General features: G+C 36.8%; 2 protein-coding genes across 2 annotated transcripts in view; both read right to left on the bottom strand.

Annotated features, from left to right (window-relative positions):
• Window positions 1-6198, bottom strand: part of LOC110437942 (E3 ubiquitin-protein ligase RNF14) — a 9111-nt gene extending 2913 nt beyond the window's left edge. The window contains exons 1-5 of the mRNA XM_087283625.1: window positions 6077-6198; window positions 3502-3662; window positions 3192-3322; window positions 2531-3019; window positions 716-938 (exon numbers count right to left, since the gene is read on the bottom strand). Coding sequence (XP_087139751.1) covers window positions 716-938; window positions 2531-3019; window positions 3192-3322; window positions 3502-3652 — 994 coding nt within the window. The 5' untranslated portion in view covers window positions 3653-3662; window positions 6077-6198. The remainder of the gene's footprint in view (window positions 1-715; window positions 939-2530; window positions 3020-3191; window positions 3323-3501; window positions 3663-6076) is intronic.
• rcbtb2 (regulator of chromosome condensation (RCC1) and BTB (POZ) domain containing protein 2) overlaps window positions 1-27555 on the bottom strand; it is an 824162-nt gene that overhangs the window by 84505 nt on the left and 712102 nt on the right. The window lies entirely within an intron of this gene.

Raw genomic sequence — 27555 nt, 5'->3', positions numbered from 1 at the left:
CCAAATCTGGGCCAGAATTCTTTGCTACCTAGGGTGGTGATCTGAAAATCGCAGGAGGATACTGCTTTAGTTTAAAGCTCAATGTAGGTCATTTAAAAATACTGTCAACTAAACAATACATTTCATGAAATGCTATTGACCTTATTCTAAAATGCGGAAGTGCCCCTGTTTTCGCGATTGTCTAAGAACTTCCGTTTCAGTCGCCTATGGGAGAAATGACAAGGAATAATAAACGGCAAAAAACGGTCAAACTACTTGCTCTACAAACAAATGTTTGCATGACTATACAGACCAAGTAGAATAATATAACAAGGAAATATCAGTTTGCAACATCAAACAGCGAAACGAGCAGTTTTTAATGTCTAAAAATGAATGGAAGTGAATGAGACCGGAAGTCTCGTGCCAAAAAGATTCAAATGGCAGCGCCCGCTCGTCTGCGGAGAATAAGGTCAATATAATGTCAACCGCTGCCTTGAAACTGTGTGTATTCTGAAAGCATGTCCTGCAAATTTGTCAGTTCCACACCAAATTATCGTTAATAGACGACAACAAAATTAAGTTGTCACAATACTGGAATTTCCAACTTCGATGAGATACCTTGAAAAAATATCGATATTCAATGCCATTTTCGACAATGTGGGGAACAGATTCCACAACATTAAAAGCATGCAAATAAAGTAAAAAAGTGAAAATGGACACTCTACAGGGATCTTACTTTCATTGCAGAGAGCGAGGGCGTGGTATACTCGATTGCAGAGGGTGCAGAAAACGAATTTGCATGAAGGGCAGATGCCCATGGTCCGGTCAGGCTCGAGCATCACAGCCATGCCGCAGCTTTTGCGAGGGCAATAAACCACATCAGTCATTAGGTTCAGACTCCACTGCAGGAGGAGCCGATCATAGCGGGCAAAAACTTCTTGGCTCACGAGAAGTTTCACCTGTTGTAGGAATGCAGAGATGTTACTTAAACTTCAGTTCAGACAGATAAAGCAGTGGTCTTTAACCCTGCTCCCCTTGGACCCACTGTCCTGCAAAGTTGATTTCCAACCTTCCTCACCACACCTATATGTGTCTGTTATCAGATTTTACAAGAAGTGTCTCACTGCAGCCTGTCATGCACATCCAGCCCCGTCCACATCCAAGTGTGATGTCTCAGGGGGAGAAGGATCTGGATGCAGACCTGTTGCAGTGCAATCTGGGCTGCATCCAATGCTTCCCTAATCCCTAACCCTACCCGTCACAGTGACGTCACTCACTCCATTGAGTACATTGTGTCTGACATTGCATCGCTGAGTGATGCAATCTCAGCTTGCATCATAAAGGCTGCATCCAGATACTATTGCTCAGGGGTGGAAAACTCAATTCCTGTGAAGCCACAGTTCTGCACAGTTTAGTTCTAACCCTAATCAAACACAACTGACAAAACAAATTGAGTCCTTCAGGCTTGTATTGTAACCTGCAGATGTGTTAGAGCAGGGTGGGAACTTCAATGCGTAGGGCTGAGGCTGTTCAAGAACTGAGTTTGACAAAGCACAATGATGTACTGGATCTAGTCCAATATTTAGCGGACACGCAACCATAAGCGATTCTTGCTAAAATGAGAATTATTTGTTTCATTTATAAAATTACACATGACATTGTGGGTTACACCAGGGTGCTCCAGGGTGCTCAACCCTGTTCCTGTAGCTCTACCTTCTTGCAGAGTTCAGCTCCAACCCATATCATACAAAACTAAACCAACGAAAGATTTGATAGAGCACTTGGTAATTCACTGCTTGTGTGTTTGATCTAGGGATGGCTTACCTGAAACGGATACAGTGTCGAGATCCCGAATCGCAAGTGTTTCGAAACGCTGAACTGAAGCATGATCTGAAACACCCGGGTCAAGTGACTTGGGGATTCAAAACATCGGTCATTTCAGATGCATTTCAAGACCTGGCGAATCTGCATTTGAATGACAGGAATGGAAACTCTATCACATGTAGGCTAGAGGATCGTACACACAGAGCACAGAGTAACTGTGTTTCAATTGGCCCGAGTTCGACTTGCACAAGCACTCTAAAACTATGACTTGATGTATTTTATTAACGTTACATATTTATGACTAAAACAAGACATATTTAATCACAAAGTGTTCATTCGAATGTCAGACCGATGTTAAAACAAAACACGTAACAAGAACAGAGCATTCAAAAACTAGCATCTATAGCTTCGTCACCCTGCTTTCGAACCCATTATATCTTGGCATGCTAGTCTGGAACACTCACTTCACTAAATCACTTGAAAGCCTCGACTCTACAACATGGGGTTTAATACCCACAGCAAAACCTGGCCCTCAACGTAAGCATGTGCATTAGAATGTCCGATGTCGCATTTGGATGTTGGCGGGGTTGGACGTCTACCACAGCCTGAATTATCCAGAAAAACCTGCTTAGCTGCTTCAGGTGAGTGTAATTACAGTTATAGCTGAACCCTGCAGGATAGTGGGTCTCCAGCTCATACTACGACACAAACACACAAGAAAAAGTACCTGTGCAGGAGTAGCCAGGGAGGTGCATTCTGCCTCAGGACAGGAGAGAAACTGGACTTTGCCGTCTTTAATCTGGATTTCGAAGTAATCCTTAACGCAGGTCTTGCAGTACACATGCTGACACTCATTGAAGAGCACAAAGCTGGAGCCCAGGTTCTCAGTAAAGCAAATTCCACAGCTAAAAACTGTGGCCTCAAACACCTTCTTCTTCTGAGCTTCATTAAAATCCAGCAGCTGGGTTAATATATCACTGTGAGGATCAGCTACTTGAACTGCTCGCTGGTCCAGCTCTTCTACAGCAGCGTTAGCTGCTTGACACTCAGCAGATTCACACTGAGGCTGGACACCATTGGTTTGGATCTCAAGTGGAGACTGGATGTTCAAAAACTGCAGGGTTTCTTCTTTTAGAAACTGGATCCAGGTAAAAAGAACCACACTGCCCCTGTTCTCTTCCCAAAGTTCATCCAGTCTCTTGCAAAGAGCTGTGATCTTTTGAATAATTAATATCTCAATTTAATACCTTAATAAATACAACAACTATGTAATTATTTTTAATATTAAAAGGCCAAAAAATACCACAAATACATTAAACTAAATATGTAAATAAAATAAAATATATAAACAGTGAGTCATGTACTGTAAACTGCTAAAAATGACAAACCTGGACTCTTGAAAGCCATATGGAGCTCAGAGTAAAGACTGGAGCTGATGATGAAGGATAGTCTGTGGGTAGTTCAAAACTCAAAATCGTGGACGGCAAAAAGGAAACATCAACCTCTACGCATGTCTTCCCTAGGAAACATATGCATAAAAACAAAAGCAATTCATATATATATATATATATATATATATATATATATATATATATATATATATATATATATATATATATATATATATATATATATATATATATATAAATACATACACCATGTAATGTCATAAATACTGTATGTTTTTTCTCATCTCACCTCCCACAAGTAGTCTGAAGTCAGGAGGAAGCTCAAGGCACAGATGGATCTCACCCTTGTGACTCGATTCTGTCCTGTGAAACTCTTCTTCATCGAATATGCTTGCAAGAGCAAGCAGTTCATCTGATTGGGCGTCTAGGTTAGTTGACATTGGACCACTCCTGAGATAAAAAAAAAATGGTTTCATATTCTAAGATGATTTGGAAGATTCTGGATCTTTTAATCTTGATAACTGATCTCTGGTTAATTTGGTTCTTCAAACCAAATTCGGGAATCAGATTAAAATGTCCTGATGAACTGATCTAGGATCGCTGCGTGTGTTGTGAAGGACAGATCTATCGATCCTCGAAATCATGATCAGAAATGCAACGATTGGCTGACAGCACAGCAGCTTAATGACATCATCTGATTAATATTCAAATATCCATGTAAGCAAAATTACATCAAATTACCTGTAAACGGTTTGTTAAATATAATATGCAATAACTTTCCACAATTCCTGTGGGCTGCAGGCATATGAATGTATTTAGTTCTAAATTTAGAGAAGATTTTCTTTATTATAGCCGTCTAGGCCTACTCAAGTTTTTTTAATGGGCGTAAGGAATAACTGGATAAATTAATTTTGCATCAAAAAAGCATTTTGATATAGGTAAAGGTGTCTGCAACTTTTGGAAAGCATCTTATCGTCGGCATATTATCAGTCAAAACAGGTGCATGACTGCATAAATTATTATCCTTTAAAAAAAAAAAAGTCAAATGTTGTGCATGTACGCGTTTGCATCTAAAAAGTTTATATCAATAAACTATATATCATTTATATCATTTTTTCTTTGACCCACCAGATGGCAGTCTTTGTACTTTAAAGTCTTTGCAGATTGCGTAGGTTTAATTAATATATATATATATATATATATATATATATATATATATATATATATATATATATATATATTATTTTTTTAAGTTTATATATATATATATATATATATATATATATATATATATATATATATATATAGTTAAAATATATATTTACCGTTTTACCAAGTGTATATAACTACTGTAAGAAAATATCAGCATTTGGTACATACTTCCATTATTATTTTTACTTGAAATGACCCGATCTAATCCTGTTTATATGAAATGAGCCTGCTCCCGACCAGGTTTGAGCTACCAGAACTATTGCTATAACAACAACTCTCAGATGAGTTTTGAAGAACTAAACGATCCTGGATCATGTCAAATCGTCAACCTCCAAATCCAGCTAACTGAGTAATCTACATACAAAGAACGGACCCCAGTGTCATTAACAGTGTTTTATTTACAACTGCAAACACAATTGACCAATCACAACAGACTGGGTCATCAGATCAATCACTGCAGATTATCGTCACACAAAGGAGTGGTTTTGAATAAAATGAATCTCTAAACAAATCATTCAGGAGTCATTAAGATAAAAAATATGGGATATGGGAGTCCTTTGTTTAGGTAAAAATAAATCTATATAAGACACTAAAAGTGTTTTTTTGATTTTGCATGCATATCAGCCTGTTGTTACAGACCCCTAAAACCAAAGTATGACCTTTTATAATGCATAAAAGGACTCTTTAACACATCTGTTTGGGAGATTCAAGTAAGATCTTGATTAGCTTATTCAGGTGTGTTAAACATAGGACATAGTGTAGCTCCTCCCCCTTTTAAAAACAGCCAATAGCATTTTGCTTTTCCCCCGCTCTACCAAGTGAGAGTGGTTGAGCTCAAGTGCGAATGAAGAACAAATGAGAAGTAATTTTGTCACTGTTTTGGAGCACACTAGCTTATAGACATATTTAAAACTAACAATACTGACAATAACAAAAAATCTTTATTTTAATTTTATGAGACCTTTAGGAGGAATTGACGAACTCCTCTGTAAACTATTATTATGTAAATATCACACTGAGAAACAATAAGAATGTGAAAGTGATGTTTTAACTATTGTGTATAAGTTTGTAATTAGTGCCGCGCCGACGTTTTACAAAAATGGACATAACTTTTAGACGGTCCCTTACACAGTCAGCTTCCGCATCCGAACTACTGATGGGAATCATTTACCTCAACCAACTCTTTCGACTCCCGAACGGCTCTTAGTTTACTTCTGCCTTTTATAATTCAGCCTGGTTAAATATCAAATGTTTGCTACTGATATAAAGTAGTGTACAAGCATCAAACGCAAGCGAATCATCTTCTCTTGACTCTCACCACTTCACTTAAAGGAGTCGGTTCGTAGAGCCGATTCTTTCATGAATCAACAATTCGGTGCCACATTAAAAATCCGGACAATGACTCGTATTAACATGCTCTTATATTATACACAATAATATACAGTTGTTTAATATTATTTGAACTAACTGTAATATTTAGTTGAAATCTAAAACAACCCAGGAAATAGGTTATCCAGACTACTTACAGTAGTTGTCAAAATAAACTAGGCTACAAGACAAATTAAAGTTCTGTCAAACATTGGTTCACTCCTTTTACACACTTATTATTTATTCTGAATAGGTCAAGAAGAGTAAATAAAGCTCTATGCTACCTGGTTTCTCCTTGCTTTAGCAGGTACAGCTTCACTTGCTACAGCAGGTGGAGTAATACCGTCACTACTGGCTGTAAAGCGATGACGTAAAGGCAAAATAAATAAATAAATAAAAAGACATGCATAGAAACGTTAGTTGTAGTAGACATGTTTATTTGGTTGACTTAGACTTTAAATTAGAATTTCCAGTTTGAAATGCAGGCTATGTGTGTTTGTTTAGGGAATGGGGACAGTTGCAACCTTAGGGAATATGGGGCAGTTGTGACAATTATTCCTCCGTTCAGGAATGAGCTACGGTGGTGATATTCATACTACTTATTCTCAGTTAGGGCAGCACGGTGGTACAGTGGGTAGCGTTTTCATCTCACAGCAAGAAGGTTGCTGGTTCGAGCGTCGGCTGGGTCACACAGCTATATTACACATCAATGAACTAAAGTTAAAAATGTGATAGTGGACCACCCCTTTAAAGGCACACTGTGTAATTTACGCCACTAGTGGGCAGATGATTGTGTGCGAAAAAACAGTGAAACTTAAAATAAACAAATAAAAAAAAAAAACACATGTTAATCCACTTTAATTTAAAATATATTTTTGCTCTTTAAAACTGCACAAATGTTACATTAACATGAAAAAAACCCCACAAAAACAATATATAAAAACTATTAACCCGAATAAATGTGATGAAACATGCCACATGTAGATAAAATATACTGTTGGAACTCATTTATTAAACAGGTCTGGTTTGTGTTTCTTTTTTTAGTTGAGTCACTTATTTTTTATTTATTTTGTTACAAAATATCTTGAATCGTATGTTTGATCAGTGAGGCAGTGAACACTCTTTTTTATTGATCAAACATGGGGTGTACAGAGTTATACATAAAACAGTATACGATGGAATTAACAACAAAAATTAATCGTGTACATTAAGTATTTTTTCCAGTAGTTGAGATGTCTTAATAGCTTTGGTATTACTTTGTATAGCAGTGAGGGAATCATAAAAAAGTTTTAGATCAATGAAAAATAGTTTACAATTTGGTAGTCAGCATACATTTTGTTTTGTGGATGTGATACTTTCCGAATAAAATAAGAATTTTAGTTATTTTGTCCATTTCCAGTAATCCAGAGTTGCAATCCATAAATAAAACCATTAGCTCAGTTATACTGATAAATTTATAAAACACTTTAAAAAGTAGTGAGGAAACTTGGGACCAAAACCGTTTTGTGTAACTGCAACTGAAAAATAAATGAAGAATTGTTTCCGGTTCCATTGTACAAAAAACAGCACAAGGGTGAAAAACCTTCCTTAAACTTACTTATAAAATCATTGCAGGGATAATATCTATGGAATATTTTAAAATTAGTTTCTTTTACTTTATTAGGAATTATGTATTTTGTAATATCTGACCAGATTTTTTGGGAGAAAATAAAGGGAATGCTTGTTTCCATTTAACCAATTGGAGGAGCACTTTTATCTGCAGTTGGGATATTCCTGATAAAATTGTTATTACATTTTTATCCTTGATAGAAAGCCCCTTAATAGTAAGCTCTGGGTGAGGGCCAGATACATGGTTATATATTTTTGCGGTTTTAATAAGGTGAAGTAATTTTGGGGAGATTCAATAAACAATTTTTTTTTGTGCTCAATCAAAGTAATTTTTAAACCAAAAGTATCATGCCCGTAGCCAGGGGGGGTTCGGGTGGTTCGAACGAACCATCCCCCACGGCTAAAAGATCCAGATTTTGTCCATTTAATTAATTTATGTAATTTAATTTTATATAATATATTTATTATATAATTAATACAATATATTTATATTCAATATATATTGTAATTAAGTGTAATTTTAAATAACTCTGGACAGTAATTCCCGTCACATCTGTGCTTTTGAGGCTGCTTGTTCACTTCATTCGTTTTATTCTGATCGAATATAAACCCGATCGCTCAAACCACTTCAGAAGGTGATCTGGGATGCATTCTAGATGAAACTGGACAGGTTTAATCATTTTTTGGACAAAGTTAATATAAACAAAATAAATTATGACCTGGAGAAAATCCGCCCTGCACCTGAAACACCTGTAGGTGCACTTTTACAGCCAAAACTCTATTAAAAACATGTTTACTATAAGCATAAAACATGTTCTTTTCAGCCCTGTAGCCAGGGGGGTTTGGAAGACCCACTCCTCACTAACAAAGGTCCATAATTTGTCTCATACATAAGCTCAATTGTCCTATTTTGACTGCTATGCCATCATAAATAATGAAAATAATCCATCAAAAAAGGCTTTAAGACCAACCGGAGTCTGTCGGCTGTTGCTTCGGCTATAATCTGATGTAAGAGAAGTCTTCTTTCACTATTGTATAGTTTTTAAACAGAGAAGACATTTTACAGGTAACTTTCTTCTAAATCTTGGACCTTATTTCTGAAATAAAAGAGCAATAAAAAGGTGAAGCAGCAGAAGTGGACCATATTCCACAAAACACAATGTATGCTGACTGTACTAAATTGTAAACTATTTTTCATTGATCTAAAACTTTTTTATGATTCCCTCACTGCTATACAAAGTAATACCAAAGCTATTAAGACATCTCAACTACTGGAAAAAATACTTAATGTACACAATTAATTTTTGTTGTTAATTCCATTGTATCCGGTTTATGTATAACTCTGTACACCCCCTGTTTGATCAATAAAAAAATAAATAAAAAAAAGTGGACCATATTAAATTAATTTGAATATGTATTTTGGCTATTGTTGATATCCAGGGATTTTCAAATGTAGCCAAATTTTTTTTACCAAAGAGGCTAGAAAAATTCTGAAGAATTCATTATTATTGTATTATTAATATTATGTTTTAATTAATATTATTTTGTGGAAAGGGTGAAAAAAGACTGAGGACAGGTGCATGTTCTGGCCAGTTTGTTTTTTGTCTAATAAATGATAGTAGGCTACAGTTTTTGAACTTTAAAACTTGCTGTTTTTTCCTAAGTTTATATGATGTAATAAATTTGTATTAAAAAAAATTAGTCTTGTTTTAATTTTTCTTTATTGCAAGTTTTTAGGAAATATTTTTAGTACATCAAAAAGTGTGGTTATGATGACATCTGACTAACTAATCCAGCAAAATAATAGTACTGCTTGAAATGTCACTAAAATGCAGTATTTAAATCTCAGTTAAAACCGAGGCGTACAATTGCAAAAAGGTCCACTTTTTGAGAAAAAAGAACCACCCCTTTTACCAGGCTGGCTACGGGCCTGAATATTATTAAATTCATTGTATTCATAAAGGCAGTGAACATTCAGATTTCCACTGTTGTCACTCTTACAGCACAACACTAGAGGGCAGCATGTCACACGCAAACAAACAGAAACGCTGCTGTTGAGGTCGAAGGCTTACAATAACAAAACACTCTTGCTCAATATCGAGGCCTTCTCTTCTGTCTCTGGCTCAGAGAACGAGTCAAACACAGCTGTCAAGTTCCTGCTTGCTAGAATGAGCTTCCGGTGAGAAAAAAAAAAGCAAAAGCATGCCTCAACATCTCCAAGACTTTCTGGAAACCACAAGACGCAGGTTTGACAAAAAAATCAGACTTGCGCAACAACAAGAGATACACGAGGTTCAACTCAACAGTCAGGAGATAAACCAAATCTAGCAGGTTTATTTGGTACTGAACTATTTATTTACCATACCAAATTTGTGTCTTTCTTTCTTTCTTTTTATTATTATGACTTTTTTCAGCATTGTTTGCTCGGCACATTACTTTGTATTCCACTTCAGACGATAAATTATAAGTTAATGAATGATCAACTAGATTTCAGCTAGATTAAAAGCAGTTTCTAATTTTTAAAAAACGATTTTAAGGTCAATATTATTATCCCCCCAAGCAATATGGGTGGCACTGTGGCTCAGTGGTTAGCACCGTCACCTCACGTGGTGTTGGTTTCCTCTGTGTCCTCCGATTTCCCCCACAAGTCCAAACACATGCTATAGGTGAATTGGGTAAGCTAAATTGTCTGTAGTGTATGTGTGTGAATAAGAGTGTATGGGTGTTTCCCAGTGATGGGTTGCAGCTTGAAGGGCTGCGGCTGCGTAAAACATATGCTGGATAAGTTGGTGATTCATTCCCCAGATTAATAAAGGGACTAAGTCGGAAAAAGAAAATGAATGAATGAATGAATTTTAGTGATATTTTAAACACTATCTTTAGCTGGATTAGCTTGTTGGGTGCTCATCATAACCACACCTTTTAATGTACCAAAGTATTTCCTAAAGACTTAGAATAAACATATATTAATAAATACATATCTTTAAAATGCAAATCTATTACATTATATATAATTAGGAGAAAAACAGGAATGTGTTACAGATTTAAATTTTAAAAACTGTGGCCTATTGTCATTTATTTGGTAAATAACAAACTGGCCAGCACATTCACACGTTTCCTGAGTCAGAATTTGGCAGTTTGAATAATAAAAGGGTTAAAACATAATTAAAATAATAATAATAAAAGAGCTTCATGATTTTTTAGCCCCTACAACAACAACAGCCAGAATAGTATTCAAATTAATTTTAATTTGGGATTTTGGTGCATCACACCTTTTTATCCGTCATTTTATTTTGTTTCAATAAGCTCCAAGATTTAGAATAAAAGTTACTTGTAAATATTTTCTCTATTTAAAAACAATACAGTAGCGAAAGATGACTTCACTTGCATCCGATTGTATGTTTTCTTGCACAACTGGATGATGGACTCATGAAAAATAATTGTGTGCATTGGCCTAAAACCGATAAGCTGAAGTCACACTAATGTGACAGTCAACAGAGGATTACACCTGGTCTTAAAGGTGCAGTAGGTGATTGTCTTCAGAAACGTTATTTTTGTTGTGCTGGTTGAAAGTCTCTTCAGATTCCAATAGTACTGATTAAAGTAAATGATCTAAATGTATTTGTATGTGTGTAATAATCTGGACAAGGCATAAAACTAAATAATGTTCATCCAATTAAATATAGTGGGACTGACAACTCAATTACGACCGGTTTCTCAAACTGTCTGTCAACAAATTTAAATTTGAATTTCTGCGCAGCCTCTTTAGGCAGACAGATGCGTCCCTCGCGCGGATCTAAAGCTGACAGAGAGATATAATCTGCAAACTCTGCATCAACTTCTTTCTGAAAGACCAACGTGGCCTTGGATGCATGAAAAGACAGATTGTTTCTGAAAGGGCTTCTGCCATAAAAGCAGAATTAAAACTTTTATAAACCTTGAATCAATATCGGAGTTACTTTTGCACGCTGGAGGCACACCTGCAATTCCCCCCCCCCAACCCCCCAACCTATGGTTCAGTCCCCATGCTCATCCAAACCCAACGTGCAACCATCTTCATACCCGCTCCCTACTTCGCGTGCACCCCCTAAGACAGTCCTCCGGATTTTAAGATCCGAATGTTGGCAGGTATGGAGGGAAATAACGTTATGCAGCTCAAAACATTAATCTGAAGGGTGACACCACAGCTGAAGTATTTCTTTTAGACAGGTGTGTTTCAAAACTATTTTAGCCACGCAAAGCTGATGTCGACTGTGTTGTTGTTTATGAATGGGTTTATATGCACGGTAGTGTTGTTCAGCCACTGAAAACATCCAGCAGAAGATTGCCTACTTTCAAATTTATGGAGTACCTTTTACAGCATCGATAACATTGTCGGTTAAATTGACCTGAGCATTCATTTAGTTGTTCAAGTGTAAAAGGAGGTGAAAACAAGTGATGTACGAGGATCAGCGAGCACAATTAAAAATAAAAAGTCACTCGTTACCTTGGTAATGTAAACATTAGTGTAATGTAAAAAGATAACCGGAAATTTCTGTGTTTAGCACTCCTTAGTTAATTTTTATTTAGTTTAACTCCAAAACATCAGTAGGTGTGCTCGTCCGCCTAACCAGCTTTATTGAGGTGGAGTTTGATTTATATTCACACATTTGTTCATTTTTGAACAGTGACAGCCTGTGACACAGTTTTGGGGAAGTATAATCATGCACACGCTTGATAAAGTGCGTGTCTCCATAGAGTTTTCTAACTGGTGAATGACATGATCTAGTGTTGTATTCAATCAGTGCGCGTTCGCGAGTTCAAGACTTAAGAAGGCGTGTCTTTGGACGGCAGGGGAGGGTTGTAAAATTTCTAAGCTATTATGCTAATGCTAGCATTCTGGCAGATCACCTGCTGCACCTTTAAAGCCTTTCTCAATGGATTACTTGTACAATATATAAGGCATAACAGTCAAAATAGCATCAATGAGCTCATGTATGAGACACATTCTGGCTTTGTCATTGAGGGGTGGGTCTTCCGAACCACCCAAACCCCCCTTGGCTATGGGCATGAATGAATGTTCTCCCTTTAGTAATTAACCACTGGCTAATCAGTGGTGACATCAATATAATCGTTAGTTTTATGAAGTGAGTGGAGAGATTGCATTGCTCATAATGAATCTAAGATCAAGCGTGAACAGGAGACAGCTCAATGTGGATCGTATTTTCCTATTTGTCTGGAAATTGTCTACTCTCTAGATTTTCCAAGTTTTAATGCATTTTCTTTTTAAGTAGTAGCATGCTGTGTTCTCCGTTTGTTACTGACGCATTGCACTTAGAAGCTTATCACCTTTTTTTTGTAAAGGATGTGATCTAACATTGATAATGGCAACATTTTGGACCACAGCCTCATCAAGTCGACATCCGTTTCAAGATAAATTGCCAGGATAATTGCAGAGCTCTACAAACACACAAACTCAACCAGTTTTCAATTTGTAACTCATATAGTTTTTGAACATTTTCGATGAATATTCTTTATAGGTATATTGAGTCTTTTTATTATTTGTTTTGTTTTATTTGAAATGTGTCAAGTGATGGTTTGAGTGTTACCAACCCAGGCTCATTCTGAAAACGTAGTCCAGCGGAGGTTTCTGGAGACCGCGAAATACGTCCCGGGAGATACGTATTTGTGCAGTTTTTGTTTTCGCGAATCCGCGAGAGGCCGCTGTGTGCGCATTTTCGTATCTCGAGCGTCTCTCGCGAGTGCCGTTCGCGCCCGCGATGTTCTCGCATCAACTCACCAGAGGCCGCTGTCTGACTAACCGAATGATTGACTGCGCAACCGGCCAATCGGCTGACCCACCCTCCTCCTTCCCTGTACCCAACCAGTTTTACCGATTGACCCGCCCGCCCGCTCACTTCCCTAAACCCGAACAACAATTTAGAAAAGCCGTCTGGAAAATTAAAACCGTCGTCTGTTTTTTTTTTTTTTTTTTTTTTTTTACCACATTTTCGGATTTCACCACATTGAAATGTTCATGTTATGAACTCGCTCGCTTTATTTTTTGGATTCTGTTTTTTGTCTTACCTGATTTCTGGAACCGCTCTTCCCCGGACTCGAACCCGGACACCTTTGTCAACTCCTCCTCTCTGCATCTGAAGTCCACCGACGCACACGATGAGCTGACCAGACAAACTGACTGCAGCGGGAAAGCCCTCCACACGGAGGTAAGCGGTCAGCCGGCAAGCGCGAAAGGGAACGGCGTCACACCACCCCGTAGCATTCGCTTAAAAAAATGAAATGCACCCATACGTACCTCCCGGGACGTATTTCACAGTTTCCAGAAACGTCTGCTGGACTACGTTTTCAGAATGAGCCTGGGTTGAGTGTTACGATTATTCCACAACTCATGTTCACCTGTCAGAAAGTAAAGTCATTTTCTTTTTAAAGTCTATAGAATGGCAGCACGATGGCCCAGTGGTCGCCTCACAGCAAGAAGGTCACTGGTTTGAGTCCCGACTGGGCCAGTTGGCGTTTCTGTGTGGAGTTTGCACCCATGTTGCCATGGGTTTCCTCCGGTTTCCCCCACAGTCCAAAGACATGTGCTATAGGTGAGTTGGATTAACTAAGTTGGCGGTAGTGTATAAGTGTGTGTGAATGTGAGTGTGTATGGTCGTTTCTCAGTGCTGAGTTGTGGCTTGAAGGGCATCCGCAGCGTAAAAACATATGCTGGATAGGTTGGCGGTTCATTCCGCTGTGGTGACCCCTGATAAATAAGGGACAAAGTTGAAGTCGAATGAAGTCTAAAGAACTTAAAATAACCTAGTTTGTTATTTTAAGAGACGTACATGGCATTTTTTATGCTTGATATTGTCACAATCACCAGCAATCTAATCCTGGCAGACTGCTAGTAAACACACGGTTGCATAGAACTACAAATCTACCATTATATGGACTACAAGATCCAGTCATCCACTGCACACACGCAGGGCCGGATTAAGAACACATTCGGCCCTGGAGCTATAGCAAATCCAAGGGCCCCTCTTTTATTTGTTTTACTTCACAAAAGTATATATATATATATATATATATATATATATATATATATATATATATATATATACAGTTAAAGTCAGAATAATTAGCCCCCCTTTAATTTTTTCCCTTTATTAAATATTTCCCAAATTATGTTTAATAGATTCAGGAAATCTTCACAGTATGTCTGATAATATTTTTTCTTCTGGAGAAAGTCTTATTTGTTTTATTTTGGCTAGAATAAAAGCAGTTTTAAATTTTTTAAACACCATTTTAAGGACAATATTGTTAGCCCCTTGAAGCTTTTTTTTTTGGATAGTCTACAGAACAAACTAAGATTGTCTTAGGTGATAATTTGGTTTAGTTGATTGGCTATGTTTTTTTGTTTTTGGACGAAGGGAGGAAACCGGGGAACCCAGAGGAAACCCACGCAATCTTGGGGAGAACATGTAAACTCCGCACAGAAACACAGACCGGCCTGATAGGAGGTTGGACCAGCTGTGTTTTTGCTGTGAGGCAACAGTGCTAGCCACTGGGCCACCGTGTCGCCCTATTGGAAAAAGGGGGGAAGTAGGGGTGGAAGGGGGGGAAGCTTCAAGACGAAGATAACTGGAGTGAAAAACTCTGGTTATTTATAATGCTTCCATAATCATCTAGGGCAGATTACAGAGCTAATGAGGAGCCAGCCGTGTTGATCATAAGCATGTGATCCTCTCGAAATTAGTTTATGAATAAACCACACTTATGCATCTGCGTCAGACAGTTTTTAAATATTTAATAAAACTGACTGGACGGAGAGAAAATGTCTTCCACACATTTCTAAACATAATAGTTTTAATATCTTTGATGACAGTAAATAATATTTTGCTAGATATTTTTCAGGACACTTCTATACAGCTTAAAGTTACAATTAAAGGCTGAACTAGGTTAATTGGGTTAACTAGGCAGGTTAGGGTAATTAGGCAAGTTATTGTATAACGATGGTTTACACTTCTCACAAGGCGACAAGCAGGGGAGTTCTCGAGACCTACCTGAGCTCGAACTCCCCTCTCGCCCTTCTAACAGGAGGGAGCCCCAGGCTAGAGCATATTACGAGCTCAGGGTTCTGTCCCGGGACAGCATGCCAAAAACGCTTTATTGATTATCAGCAAAGAGTGAACTCTTGAAATCAGCCTTTAGTAGTTCATTTGCTGTTCAATACAATTGTGAAATTAACTTTTTGAATACTATGAGCATCAGTCTGTAGGTTTTATAGGCATTGTAAAATTAATATTTAGATGGCCAGAATGTAAATTCTATGACTTTTTATCCCTTTTGACCTAGAATAACCTTTTAAGGCGTTTTAAATAAGTATTTTTGTGTGTGTTCAACAGATGAAATAAACTCACACAAGTTTGGAACAAGTAGAGGAAGAAGGTAAGTGAAAAACTCTTTATAAAGCTATGGTAACAGCCAGTAATAATCTTTCAACAATGCTCAACTGCAGGTCTGTACTAGTAGTGAAACAAGGAAATCATATGCCATTTTTATCCCATGGCGTAATAGATTTAGTTCCTTTGCAGTATCCGTTGTGTGTTTTGGTAGTTCTGCTGTTGTAGGTGGTGAGGACCTTTTGAAATAACTGAAATCATTCAGTGTAGTCATATGAATATAATGCAGTTAAGATCAGTGTGGAACTACTTTTGCCATGCATTTGTATGAATATAAGTGCGCAACTTAAGGAACATTACTTGCCCAAAAATGTAAATCAAGTAGAGTATGAGTATCTGTTGTAAATATTTCTCAAAGTATGATTAAAAAGCAGGCCTTTTAAAAGTACTCATTAGTAGTGAGTAGAGGTATTACACTGTCTAAGGTTGATACCTTTACATGGGATTTACATCTGTGCATGTGTGTGCGTATCTTTATTGTTTAAAGTCATTTGGCAATTTTAGCGATTATACAGTAGGCATCAGATCTTCCCATCAATGACATGCAGTCTAAACAGTCCCTATCCGGTGCAATAAGGCGCAAGACGTGTTTGGTGTGATTTGTTGCAGTTTTCAGACCAACGCAACAGTAATTTTACCGTTTTGCACCACGTTGTTTAAATAGTAAATCCATTTGCACCACTTTGTGGCCTCATGGGTGCGCTGGTCTATAAAGGAGGTGCGCATTGTTGGCGCGAACTGAAATAGATTGCGCAATTGACCATCTGAAAGCCGGTCTAAAGTCCAGCACAGAGCACTTTAGCTGTGTGCCCATACAGGTCCAAACGTTTACACATTGCTTAATACACACAGGATGTGCAGCATAATCTTATATATGAAGAAAATTAAAGGATTAAAATGTTATAAAAATTATTATTTTCTACATAAATATAAAAACTGGGAGCTCGCCATGTACGTCGGCAGACTTGAGACGCAGAGAGGAGTTGACCATGACGACGTGGCTTGAGTCAGACAAAGAGCGGTCACAGAACGCAGGTAAGACGAAAACAGTAAGCCAAAAAATAAAATAGACAAGTGAATAACAGGGTGAGAATGAGGTAAAATCTGAAAATGTGGTAAAAATCAGGCAAAGGGTTTTTTTTTCCCTGGATTTCTTTTAAAATTTCTGGTTGGGGTTAGGGAAGGTGGAGGGTGGGTTAGTTGATCGGTCAGTCAGTCCACAGAGGCCTCTCATTGGTTTACGTGAGATCAGCAGGCAGAATGGCACTCAAGAGAGAAATTTGAGATCTGAAAAAGCGTACACAGCAGTGGATTTGCGAAAACATAAACTGCAAAAAACAGCTCCTGGGACGTATTTGGCGGTCTTCAGAAATGTATATAGAGGTACGTTTTCAGAATGAGCCGGGGTTGCAAAAAAATATTCAGGAAGGCTAATAATTCTGACTTCAGCTGTGAATATATGTATGCATATGTGTGTGTGTGTGTGTGTGTGTATGTGTATGTGTGTATATATATATATATATATATATATATATATATATATATATATATATATATATATGTGTGTGTATATGTATAAATATATATATATATATATATATATATATATATATATATATATATGTGTGTGTGTATATGTATATATATATATATATATATATATATATATATATATATATATATATATATATATATGTATATGTATGTATGTGTTTGTATGTGTTTGTGTGTATATATATATATATATATATATATATATATATATATATATATATATATATATATATATATATATATATATATTAAGGGTGTCACGATCCTCCAAATCCTCGATTCGATTACATTTTCGATTCTAAAGTCACGATTCGATTCGATTGATTCGATTATGAATAATTAATTAATTAACTATTTTAACGAATTTATTATTAGTAGCCTACTAATTAAATTACCTGACTTGCATGGTCTTTGTTTTACCCATAAACAAATCATACAGTAAATGAGTAAAGGTAAGTTACACACATAATTACCACCTGTCAATCGCTTTTTTCTGCGGAACTCGTGAATAGGCAGTGATCTGTGTCGTTATAATGGCGTCGGTAAAAATGGTGCACAACCAACTGGAACCAGCCAACCAGTGTTCGCTAAAATGACTAAGTACAAGTGTAAAAGTAAAGATTGAAGCAGTCTACTGATCCGCTGACTGCCTGGACCCGCTGTCTGTGTGTGCGTCTGTGTGAATGAGTGTGTGTGGTCACGTGATGTGCGTTTTTAGTAGTAGTGAGGAAGGAGGGCTGCTTAGAAATGCTATACGCAAGTGTGGATGTGGATCGTTGTCGTTCTAAAATGCCATTTAAAAACAAAGACATATTAGTGTAAACAGGGCCTGAGTGTGTATTTTTCGCGAGCGGATGTGCAACGGGTGCGGGGAGGAGGATCACGATGCGCTCATCGTCTATCAACCCAACCGTAATACGTACATAGCAGAGCTTGCAAACTGTGTTTTTTTTTTTTTTTTGTCGACAACACGAACGTTGTCAACATAACTCACTGGAAATCCAAAATGCTTCCACACCGGCGACTTCATTAAAAGAGGAGAGGGTTTAAGCTCTGTCGACGGGTCTCCTGCTTCTGCAGTTTAACAAGCACTTCAACAAGCCTGTTTTTTCCCGCTTGGCAAGCCAAGCTGACGTGACATGGGGGCGTGGCAGCATCGACGATTCTTTTTTTTTTTATTCGATAATCGAAGTTAAGCATAAATTTCGATCAATTTCGATTAAAAATCGAAATCATGACACCCTTAATATATATATATATATATATATATATATATATATATATATATATATATATATATATATATATTAGTGGTGGGCCATTATCGGCGTTAACGTGCTGCATTAATGCGAGACTTATCGCGTGATAAAAAAAATATCACCGTTAATCTATTCTCGAAGTTGGGTTGGGAGCTGGGTCTATTCTACGCAAGCTATGATGACTTTCACCTTCATATTTTTGAGCAGATGTATACCTGACTGGTGAGCCGTCTGACAAAAATGTGCCCTTCGGATTCAAATCAGCAGGATGCCCTTCTGGATCTTTCACTTGACACATTTTATTCGAAGACACTACTGACTACGCTTACATGGACATCTGTAAGCAGGTTATTTGCCTTAATAGACAATAATATAATGAAGGTGTTTACGTGAAGTGCTTTCATGGAAGAGTTTCCTGTAATTTTGGGTGACTTTAACTGCAGTTCGGCAGTTTCCCTTTCACTCATGCCCCTGTGACAAACTGGGGTATTAGACGCAAATAAGGAGTAAGGACTGGTGAGAGTGTTAAGGAATTTAATAACGCACGCCAAATGGAAAGAAAAAAAACTACAGCGTTTTGCGATGTGTGTGTACGCGTGCATGTGTGTGTGTGTGGTCCTTTAATGACAGCCATGTGTGTGGATGTTGTCGGAAAAATATGGTGAAAGTCCTACATGACAGTAATAGTTTGATTGCAGTGTTTACTTCAATAATGCCACTAATATCTGCATACTCCACAGCTTAATTCCATTTCTGTTTAGTTCAGTTATGACTTTAGTCGAATTAAGGTGATCAAAAATCGCTGTTTAGTTGTTATGTAGGCCTACAAAACACTTGTTTAACTGAATAAACAGTTAGTAAACACAAGTACAGCTTATTGAACATCATTTATTTTCATCACCAATTATCACAATAGAACAGTTTCTCAAGCAGTTTGTGATGCATTTTGGCAACAGGAGATGAGCCCCTGGTCTAATGCGCCACCTGGCTTGAGAAACCCGTTCTCAAAGACTTATTATTTGGGTAGCACACATATTCTGAATGCCTTCTGCAGAATTCAAATGAACCATTTAAAGATTACAGTGAGATGAATCTAGATAAAAAAAAATTATCTATGGCCACCTATAATATTTATTTCCTTATACATGTGTTCCTCTTTTAGGATTAATTAAAAAAATATATTATGAATTTGTATTGGTTATTATTGTATCAGTGAATTTGTGTTGTTTATTTCATTGTGGATTTTGCATAATCACTTTTAAACCAAATGTTGGCTTTTCATTCTGATGAATGTCCAAAATTATGCAATCACAGCTAGTGGTGCAACACTGATTCTTGATGACGCGGTTCTTTTCAGTTTGTACAAACATGTTGCCTCACATTCTTTGAATATGACAACAACCAACCCCTCAATCGAAATAGTGAACTGCAAAAATCTAATAAAACCACAGGCGTTGGTCAGTAGATTCTGCAATTAACATTAATTTTAAAGCATATTCACATGAAAATGCAACCTATTTGGAAAATACCGTGTATGACCTGTCTTCAAATGAACACAAAAAGATCAAATAGTCAAATGTTCTGCCTACTATTTTTTCATGTACTGTAACAATGTTATTCAGCAGGGAATATTGCAGTGCAGGCTGCTTTAGCCTACATATTTTGTACTGCAAAACATACTTAAACACAAGTTTGTTATGTTAAGTTTGTGATTAAGTTTTCATAAAGTTTGCACAACACCAAATAAATGCCACAAAACAACTTAACAGTGTCTGCTTTGAAAGTGGGTAGATTTGAGTCATCTACCTATCTCCATATGGACCACCAGTATGCGAATTGCAGGGGGAGGTTGGGGGGATTTACTCCTTCTCATTAATGCCTGATCCCCCTGAATGACATCGAAACAACATGTTTGGGAGGTCTAATTAGTGAGAAAAAGTTTTCTCTGATCGGTATCTTAAAAATATTAATAATTAAATCAAATATGTAAATATAAATTTGACCACCCCTATAACGGTCAATACCATTGTGGATGCATAATCACCCCAATCAGTCTGCACAAGAACAATTCAAAAACAGGCACCAATAGACATGCTAAGTGTTCACAAGACACTTTTCTTGCTTAATAGGTGCTTGTTTCTAGATGTAGCCTAAAAGTAAAGTACAGTTAGCTGTATAGTTTGACCTACAGTAACCTCTGATTAGCTCCTTGAGAGGATACTAAAAGTCAGAATACTCTAAATATCCATCAGAACACTGCATGAAAACTTGTAAGTTTTATTAATAAATGTGATGCAATTTATATAAATGCATACGTCTGATTAATTGAAGCATCTATCACTCAAACTAACATTACCGAAAAGTCGAACCCCCTGATAGTCAATGTATAATTCGCACCCTGTAGTCAGATTCTGGGTTAGTCCTTTTGTACAGTGTTGTACTTACGATGCAGAGCGCAGAGGTTTGAGTCCGGTGAAGCCTGCTTCCACACAACAGATAAAAGCAATGTAAAATCAAGGTCAAATTGGGTTTGAAAACATTATTGTTTGGGTTTAGGGAAGGGTTTAGGTAAGTGATTCGCTAGGTGTTTATCTGTACGAAAAGCCCGGTCTTCTCAAATTGTGTACCTAAAGCATACAAAAGCATACCCTAGATAACATATTTCGGACTCACAAAAATATAGACAGCGCCCTCTAGTGGATTTGTCATCTGAAACATGCAATGAAATGTTCTATGAGCTACGTACACTCACCGGCCACTTTATTAGGTACACCTTACTATTATCAGGTTGGACCCCTTTTTGCTTTCAGAACTGCCTTAATCCTTCATGGCATAGATTCAACAAGGTACTGGAAATAATTCTCAGAGATTTTTGCACCATATATACATAATAGCATCATGCAGTTGCTACAGATTTGTCGGATGCACATCTATGATGCAAAACTCCCATTCCACCACATCCCAAAAGTGCATTTTTGGGTTGAGATCTGGTGATTGTGGAGGCCATTTGAGTACAGTGAACTCATTGTCGTGTTCAAGAAACCAGTCTGAGATGATTCGAGCTTTACGAACACACATGGTGGGTTATCTTGCTGGAAGTAGCCATCAGAAGATGGGTACACTGTGGTCAGAAAGGGATGGACATGGTCAGCAACAATACTCGGGTAGGCTGTGGCGTTGACACGATGCTCAGTTGGTGCTAATGGGCCCAAAGTGTGCCAAGAAAATATTCCCCACACCATTACATCACCACCACCAGCCTGAACCATTGATACAAGGCAGGATGGTTCCATGCTTTCATGTTGTTGATGCCAAATTCTGACTCTATCATCCGAAAGTCGCAGCCGAAATCGAGACTTATCAGACCAGCCAATCTTCTATTGTCCAGTTTTGGTGAGCCTGTGTGATTTGTAGCCTCAGTTTCCTGTTCTTAGCTGACAGGAGCGGCACCCGGTGTGGTCTTCTGCTGCTGTAGCCCCTCCGCCTCAAGGTTGGATGTGTTGTGTGTTCAAAGATGCTCTTCTGCAGACCTCGGTTGTAATGAGTGCTTATTTGAGTTACTGTTGCCTTTCTATCAGCTGGAACCAGTCTGGGCATTATCCTCTGACATATATAGTGCATATAGTAAGTGTATATGTTTTTATTATTATTATTATATTTAATACAGTCCAGAGCAAACCATCAGCTCTGGACTGTATTAAGATACACATAATGGCAAGCAGCCATCACTAAAAGCCTTTCATGTACCCTATAAAAGTAACCGTTCAATATTAATCACCAAAGCCATATTGATTTCCTTGTCCATTACACACAGACCAAATGTCAGTACGGCTAAATATTTAATGATTTTTAGCCAAGGCGGCTATTAAACTAACCCAGCAATTAGCATAGTGCTGTGTACCGGTAAAAGATTACGACCGAAGGGAAGAGGGAAGAGCAAACCTATTAGATTTCCCCACAAATCACTTTTCCCTAATGAACCGATGAGTGCTGCAAGTGTACAATCTACAAGAGGCCATGTTGTAATACAGCGTTTATTGGGTATAAAAGGATTTTCACATGGCACTCAAATCTGATATGGTTTTTCAGATACGGACTGGTTGTACTCGCAAGCATTTTCATAATAAATGAAATCTGATGTTTCATATTGACAGTTCAGTCAATATTCAGTGTTTCTACATTAGCCGTTACACAATTTATATGAACCAACTCAGCTGTGGTGGCTCATGCATCTACACTGTGTGCACACATATCAGGCAAGCTGTACTTTTGAGGATTCATTTTATTATTGTACAGCTGATGCTCTTGGTCAATGCAGAATGTGAAGAAACCCATAAATCTGAACATTTGAGTTGTAAAAATTAAGACTTTGGCTTTCTTAAAAGAATAAGTACACCAGTGGCAGTTCTAGTTTAAATGGCACTCTGGGCGAAATCACCCCAAACATACCCCCTCCCCATCCCCCAAGAAATAAAGACACTCTGTGGTTGACTTTATATATATATATATATATATATATATATATATAGAAAATTTGTAACAATTTTAGGTTTTGTCAGTTTGGTGGTTATTTTGTACAAATTCATCTGAAATGTTCATACATCAAGTTCAGTTGTATAAAAATTTACGATTTTTAAAAGGAGGCGTGAGACCAAATCCCACCCCTAAATTAAACCGTCATTGGCGGATGAGCAAATCATACTAGATTATACAACATAGGCTCAATCTGAAAACGTAGCCCTATTTACATTTCTGGAGATCACAAATTATGTAGCCAGAAGCACGTATGGCTGCATTTCATCTTTAAAACGAATGCTACAGGGTGTTATGACGTCGTAATTTTCCATGCTTACTAGCTGACCACTTACTTCCATATGGATGGCTTTTCCGCTGTTTTCAGTTTGTCCAGTTGGCTCGCCATGTACGTCGAAGGACTTGAGACGCAGAGAGATGTTGGCCATGATGACGGGATTCGAGTCCCGCGAAGAACGGTTCCAGAAAGCAGATAAGACAAAAACAAAAGCCAAAATCTAAAATAAACAAGTAAATAACAGGGTGAGAATGTGGTAAAATCTGAAAATGTGGTAACAATCAGACGAGGGCTTTTCTTTGCCCGTATTGCTTTTGAAAACTGTCAGGGAACGGGGTGGGGTGTCAATCGGTGCTTTTGAAAACACTATTGGTTGAGTTCAGGGAGGGAGGAGAGTGGGTGAGTCAGTCAGTCAGTCAGTCAACAGTGGCCTCTGGTGGATTTACGCGAGAATAGCAGACATGAATGACACTCACGAGAGAAATATAAGAACTGAAAAAGTACACATATACACACACACACACATATATATATATATATATATATATATATATATATATATATATATATATATATATATATATATACTCAATTATAGGGATTTACACCTACCTAACTTTAAATAGTAACAGTTCCTGACTTCAGTAAGCTACAAACACAAATCATATATCATTAAAAATAAGTCACTTTGAGCTTTACTGTGGTCAAAGGAGCAGTTGCATGTTAAAACAAAAAGTTAAAAAAAAAGTTATACATTATGAAGTCATGAGGAAAAAAAATTGTACTGTGTTCAATATTTGTTTTTCATATACAAACACAGGAAAACATTAATGTAATGTCTTAAAAAAATATGACTTGAAAGCCAAGTATTTCATAAGGTTATATTTTAAATTTGATGACGATAGCATGCAAAATGAGATTTCTGTAAAAAGTTTTCTGAGGCTATGTCCTTCTCTCCCTCACCATCAGAGGCACTTTATCAAAAAATGATCTTCCCAACGCTAAAACATTTACAGTTGCTGAATGATTTGGTCTACATTCACAGTTTATATATCATTGGAAAGAAGACACTCTGGGTTTTATTATCCATCATCTAGTGTTTATAATGCTTTACTAAAAAAAATGTTATGGATGCTGAAGTATTGGGGGTAATTTTAATAATTTCAGCTATGTTTTTTGTTTTGTAACCTGTACACAACCATCTTTTATGCAAAATATCCAATGCTATCTCACAGCATTCATAACTTATTAATTTAATGGATAATGTGTATGAATTTCTCATTTACATAATCTCAACTCAGAGTCATTCTGTAGATGTACCGCTATATACATTTCTGAAGAGCACCAAATACATCCCAGGAGCTACATTTTTTTGCAGACGCCGCTGTGTACACTTTTTCAGATCTTATATTTCTCTCGTGAGTGTCATTCGTGTCTGCTATTCTCGCGTAAATCCACCAGAGGCCACTGTTGACTTACTGACTGACCAATCGACTGACCCACCCTCCTTCTTCCCTGAACTCAACCAATACTGTTTTCAAAAGCACCGATTGACACCCCCACCTCCTTCCCTGACAAGGGAAAAAAGCAATCCGAAAAAAGAAAAGCTCTCGTCTGATTTTTACCACATTTTCAGATTTTACCACATTCTCTTATTTACTTGTTTATTTTATATATTGGCTTTTGTTTTTGTCTTACCTGCTTTCTGGAACCGTTCTTCAAGGGACTCGAATCCCGTCATCTTGGTCAACATCTCTCTGCGTCTCAAGTCCTTCGACGTACATGGCGAGCCAACTGGACAAACTGAAAACAGCGGAAAAGCCATCCATATGGAAGTAAGTGGTCAGCTAGTAAGCATGGAAAATTACGACGTCATAACACCCTGTAGCATTCGTTTTAAAGATGGAATGCAGCCATACGTGCTTCTGGCTACATAATTTGTGATCTCCAGAAATGTAAATAGGGCTACGTTTTCAGATTGAGCCTATGTTGTATAATCTAGTATGATTTGCTCATCCGCCAATGACGGTTTAATTTAGGGGTGGGATTTGGTCTCACGCCTCCTTTTAAAAATCGTAAATTTTTATACGACTGAACTTGATGTATGAACTTTTCAGATGAATTTGTACAAAATAACCACCAAACTGACAAAACCTAAAATTGTTACAAATTTTCTCTTTAAATCAAACTTAAAATATCTTACTCGAGACAGTGCTAAATAAACAAAATAACATCTGATCTCACTTATTTCATTAAAATACTTCATATTTTACCAGATTCTACAAGGGTTTGCAAACTTTCGAGCACAACTGTATATATACTGTTCATAAATAGTCTGAATGCTTAGCTTTCGCAAGACAAGTGCAGTGTAAACAGGGAACAAATGCTGAAATTCATACACAATTTATTCGCAGAATGCGCATAATTACTGAAATGTATAGCATGTACAGTTTTCAGGGACACCGTCGTCTGTTTGGTCTTTTAGTTTTTGAACTGGCACGAAGGACAGCTAACAATACGGTCCCCTCTTGAACATGTCTTCCACAGTTTCCTGCAATTGAAATGAGATGCTTTGCGTTCCTGAGACATGCGTTTCATCTGGTGGCAGCCCACAAACGAGACTCTTGTTTTTCAGCGTTCAGTGGAATGGTTTTGTTGGAGGTCTTGCGTGCCGCAGACAATGACACAGCCTGTGTTTTCACCAAAAATGTCTCCCTGACCTTGATGGTGTTTGTTTTAAGGGAGCCCCATGGGGGAAAATAGAACAATGGCTATAAAACATCTTACATGTTTTGCTGTGTCGGCACTGACTTCAGAACATTTAGGTGTCGTGTTTTCATGTCAGTATGCTGAGGGGTTTTGCTGTTCAATAAAATCTGAAACGCTGGTGTTACTTTGGTAATGTTAAGTCATAATGATACATGAGGCATGAATATACATGTCAGCATGTGCCAATGTCTGGTCTCGCCTCAGATGACGCACCTAAAAAAACATTCAGCATCTGCACTTGTGCTTTATAAAAACATCTATTTACAGTGTGTGAGTTAGGTGTGTGACTGTTTGTTTGTCATTATTACTATTCAATTCATTATTAATCTTACTTTTTTCAGTTAAAAGATATGCAAAACATCAGAAATATTAAAGGTTTGAGGATTTTACGCAGATTTTTTTTCATCAACCCGTCTAAAAATATATTTAATATATATGAAGTGTTCAACATATCAAGTGCTGTATGAAATTTCCATGGAAAATGAGTATTTTTCTCAGACTCCTATATTTATGTTGAGTTATTATATTTTAAAGACCTTTAAAAAGGGTCTTTTGCCGTGAACTTGAAATTACTGAAACTACAGACAGGAGCCTGATAAAAATGCTCATTTTTGAAGAAAATTTCAAAAGGCTTTTAGAGGTTTTTGCTTTTGAACTCTTATATAATTAAGGATAATTAGGGATGTGTAAGGATGCATGAAATGCGTAATAAGATTCCAAAAGTTGAACAATGCGGGGCAATTTTATTTGAAAATACAAAAGTGTATATATATATATATATATATATATATATATATATATATATATATATATATATATATATATATATATATATATATATGTATATATACATATATATGTATATATACATATATATGTATATATACATATATATGTATATATATATATATATATATATATATATATATATATATATATATATATATATATATATATATATATATATATATATGTACTGTATAAACAGTTGAAGTCAGAATTATTAGCCCCCCTTTAAATTTATTTTTCTTTTTTAAATACTTCCCAAATGATGTTTAACAGAGCAAGGAACTGTTCCCAATATGTCTGATAATTTTTTTTCTTTTGTGGAAAGTCTTATTTGTTTTATTTCGGCTAGAATAAAAGCAGTTTTTAAAATTTTAAAACCCATTTTAAGGTCAAAATTCTGACCTTATAATTATACAATTGTAATATATAATTATAATTATAAGACTTCAACTGTATATATATATATATATATATATATATATATATATATATATATATATATATATATATATATATATATATAGACACTA

This window comes from Danio rerio, chromosome 15 (assembly GCF_052040795.2).
Source record: "Danio rerio strain M-AB ecotype USA chromosome 15, GRCz13ab, whole genome shotgun sequence".
In the NCBI taxonomy this organism is placed as follows: Eukaryota; Metazoa; Chordata; class Actinopteri; order Cypriniformes; family Danionidae; genus Danio; species Danio rerio.
This window is presented reverse-complemented; position numbering and strand designations above follow the sequence as displayed.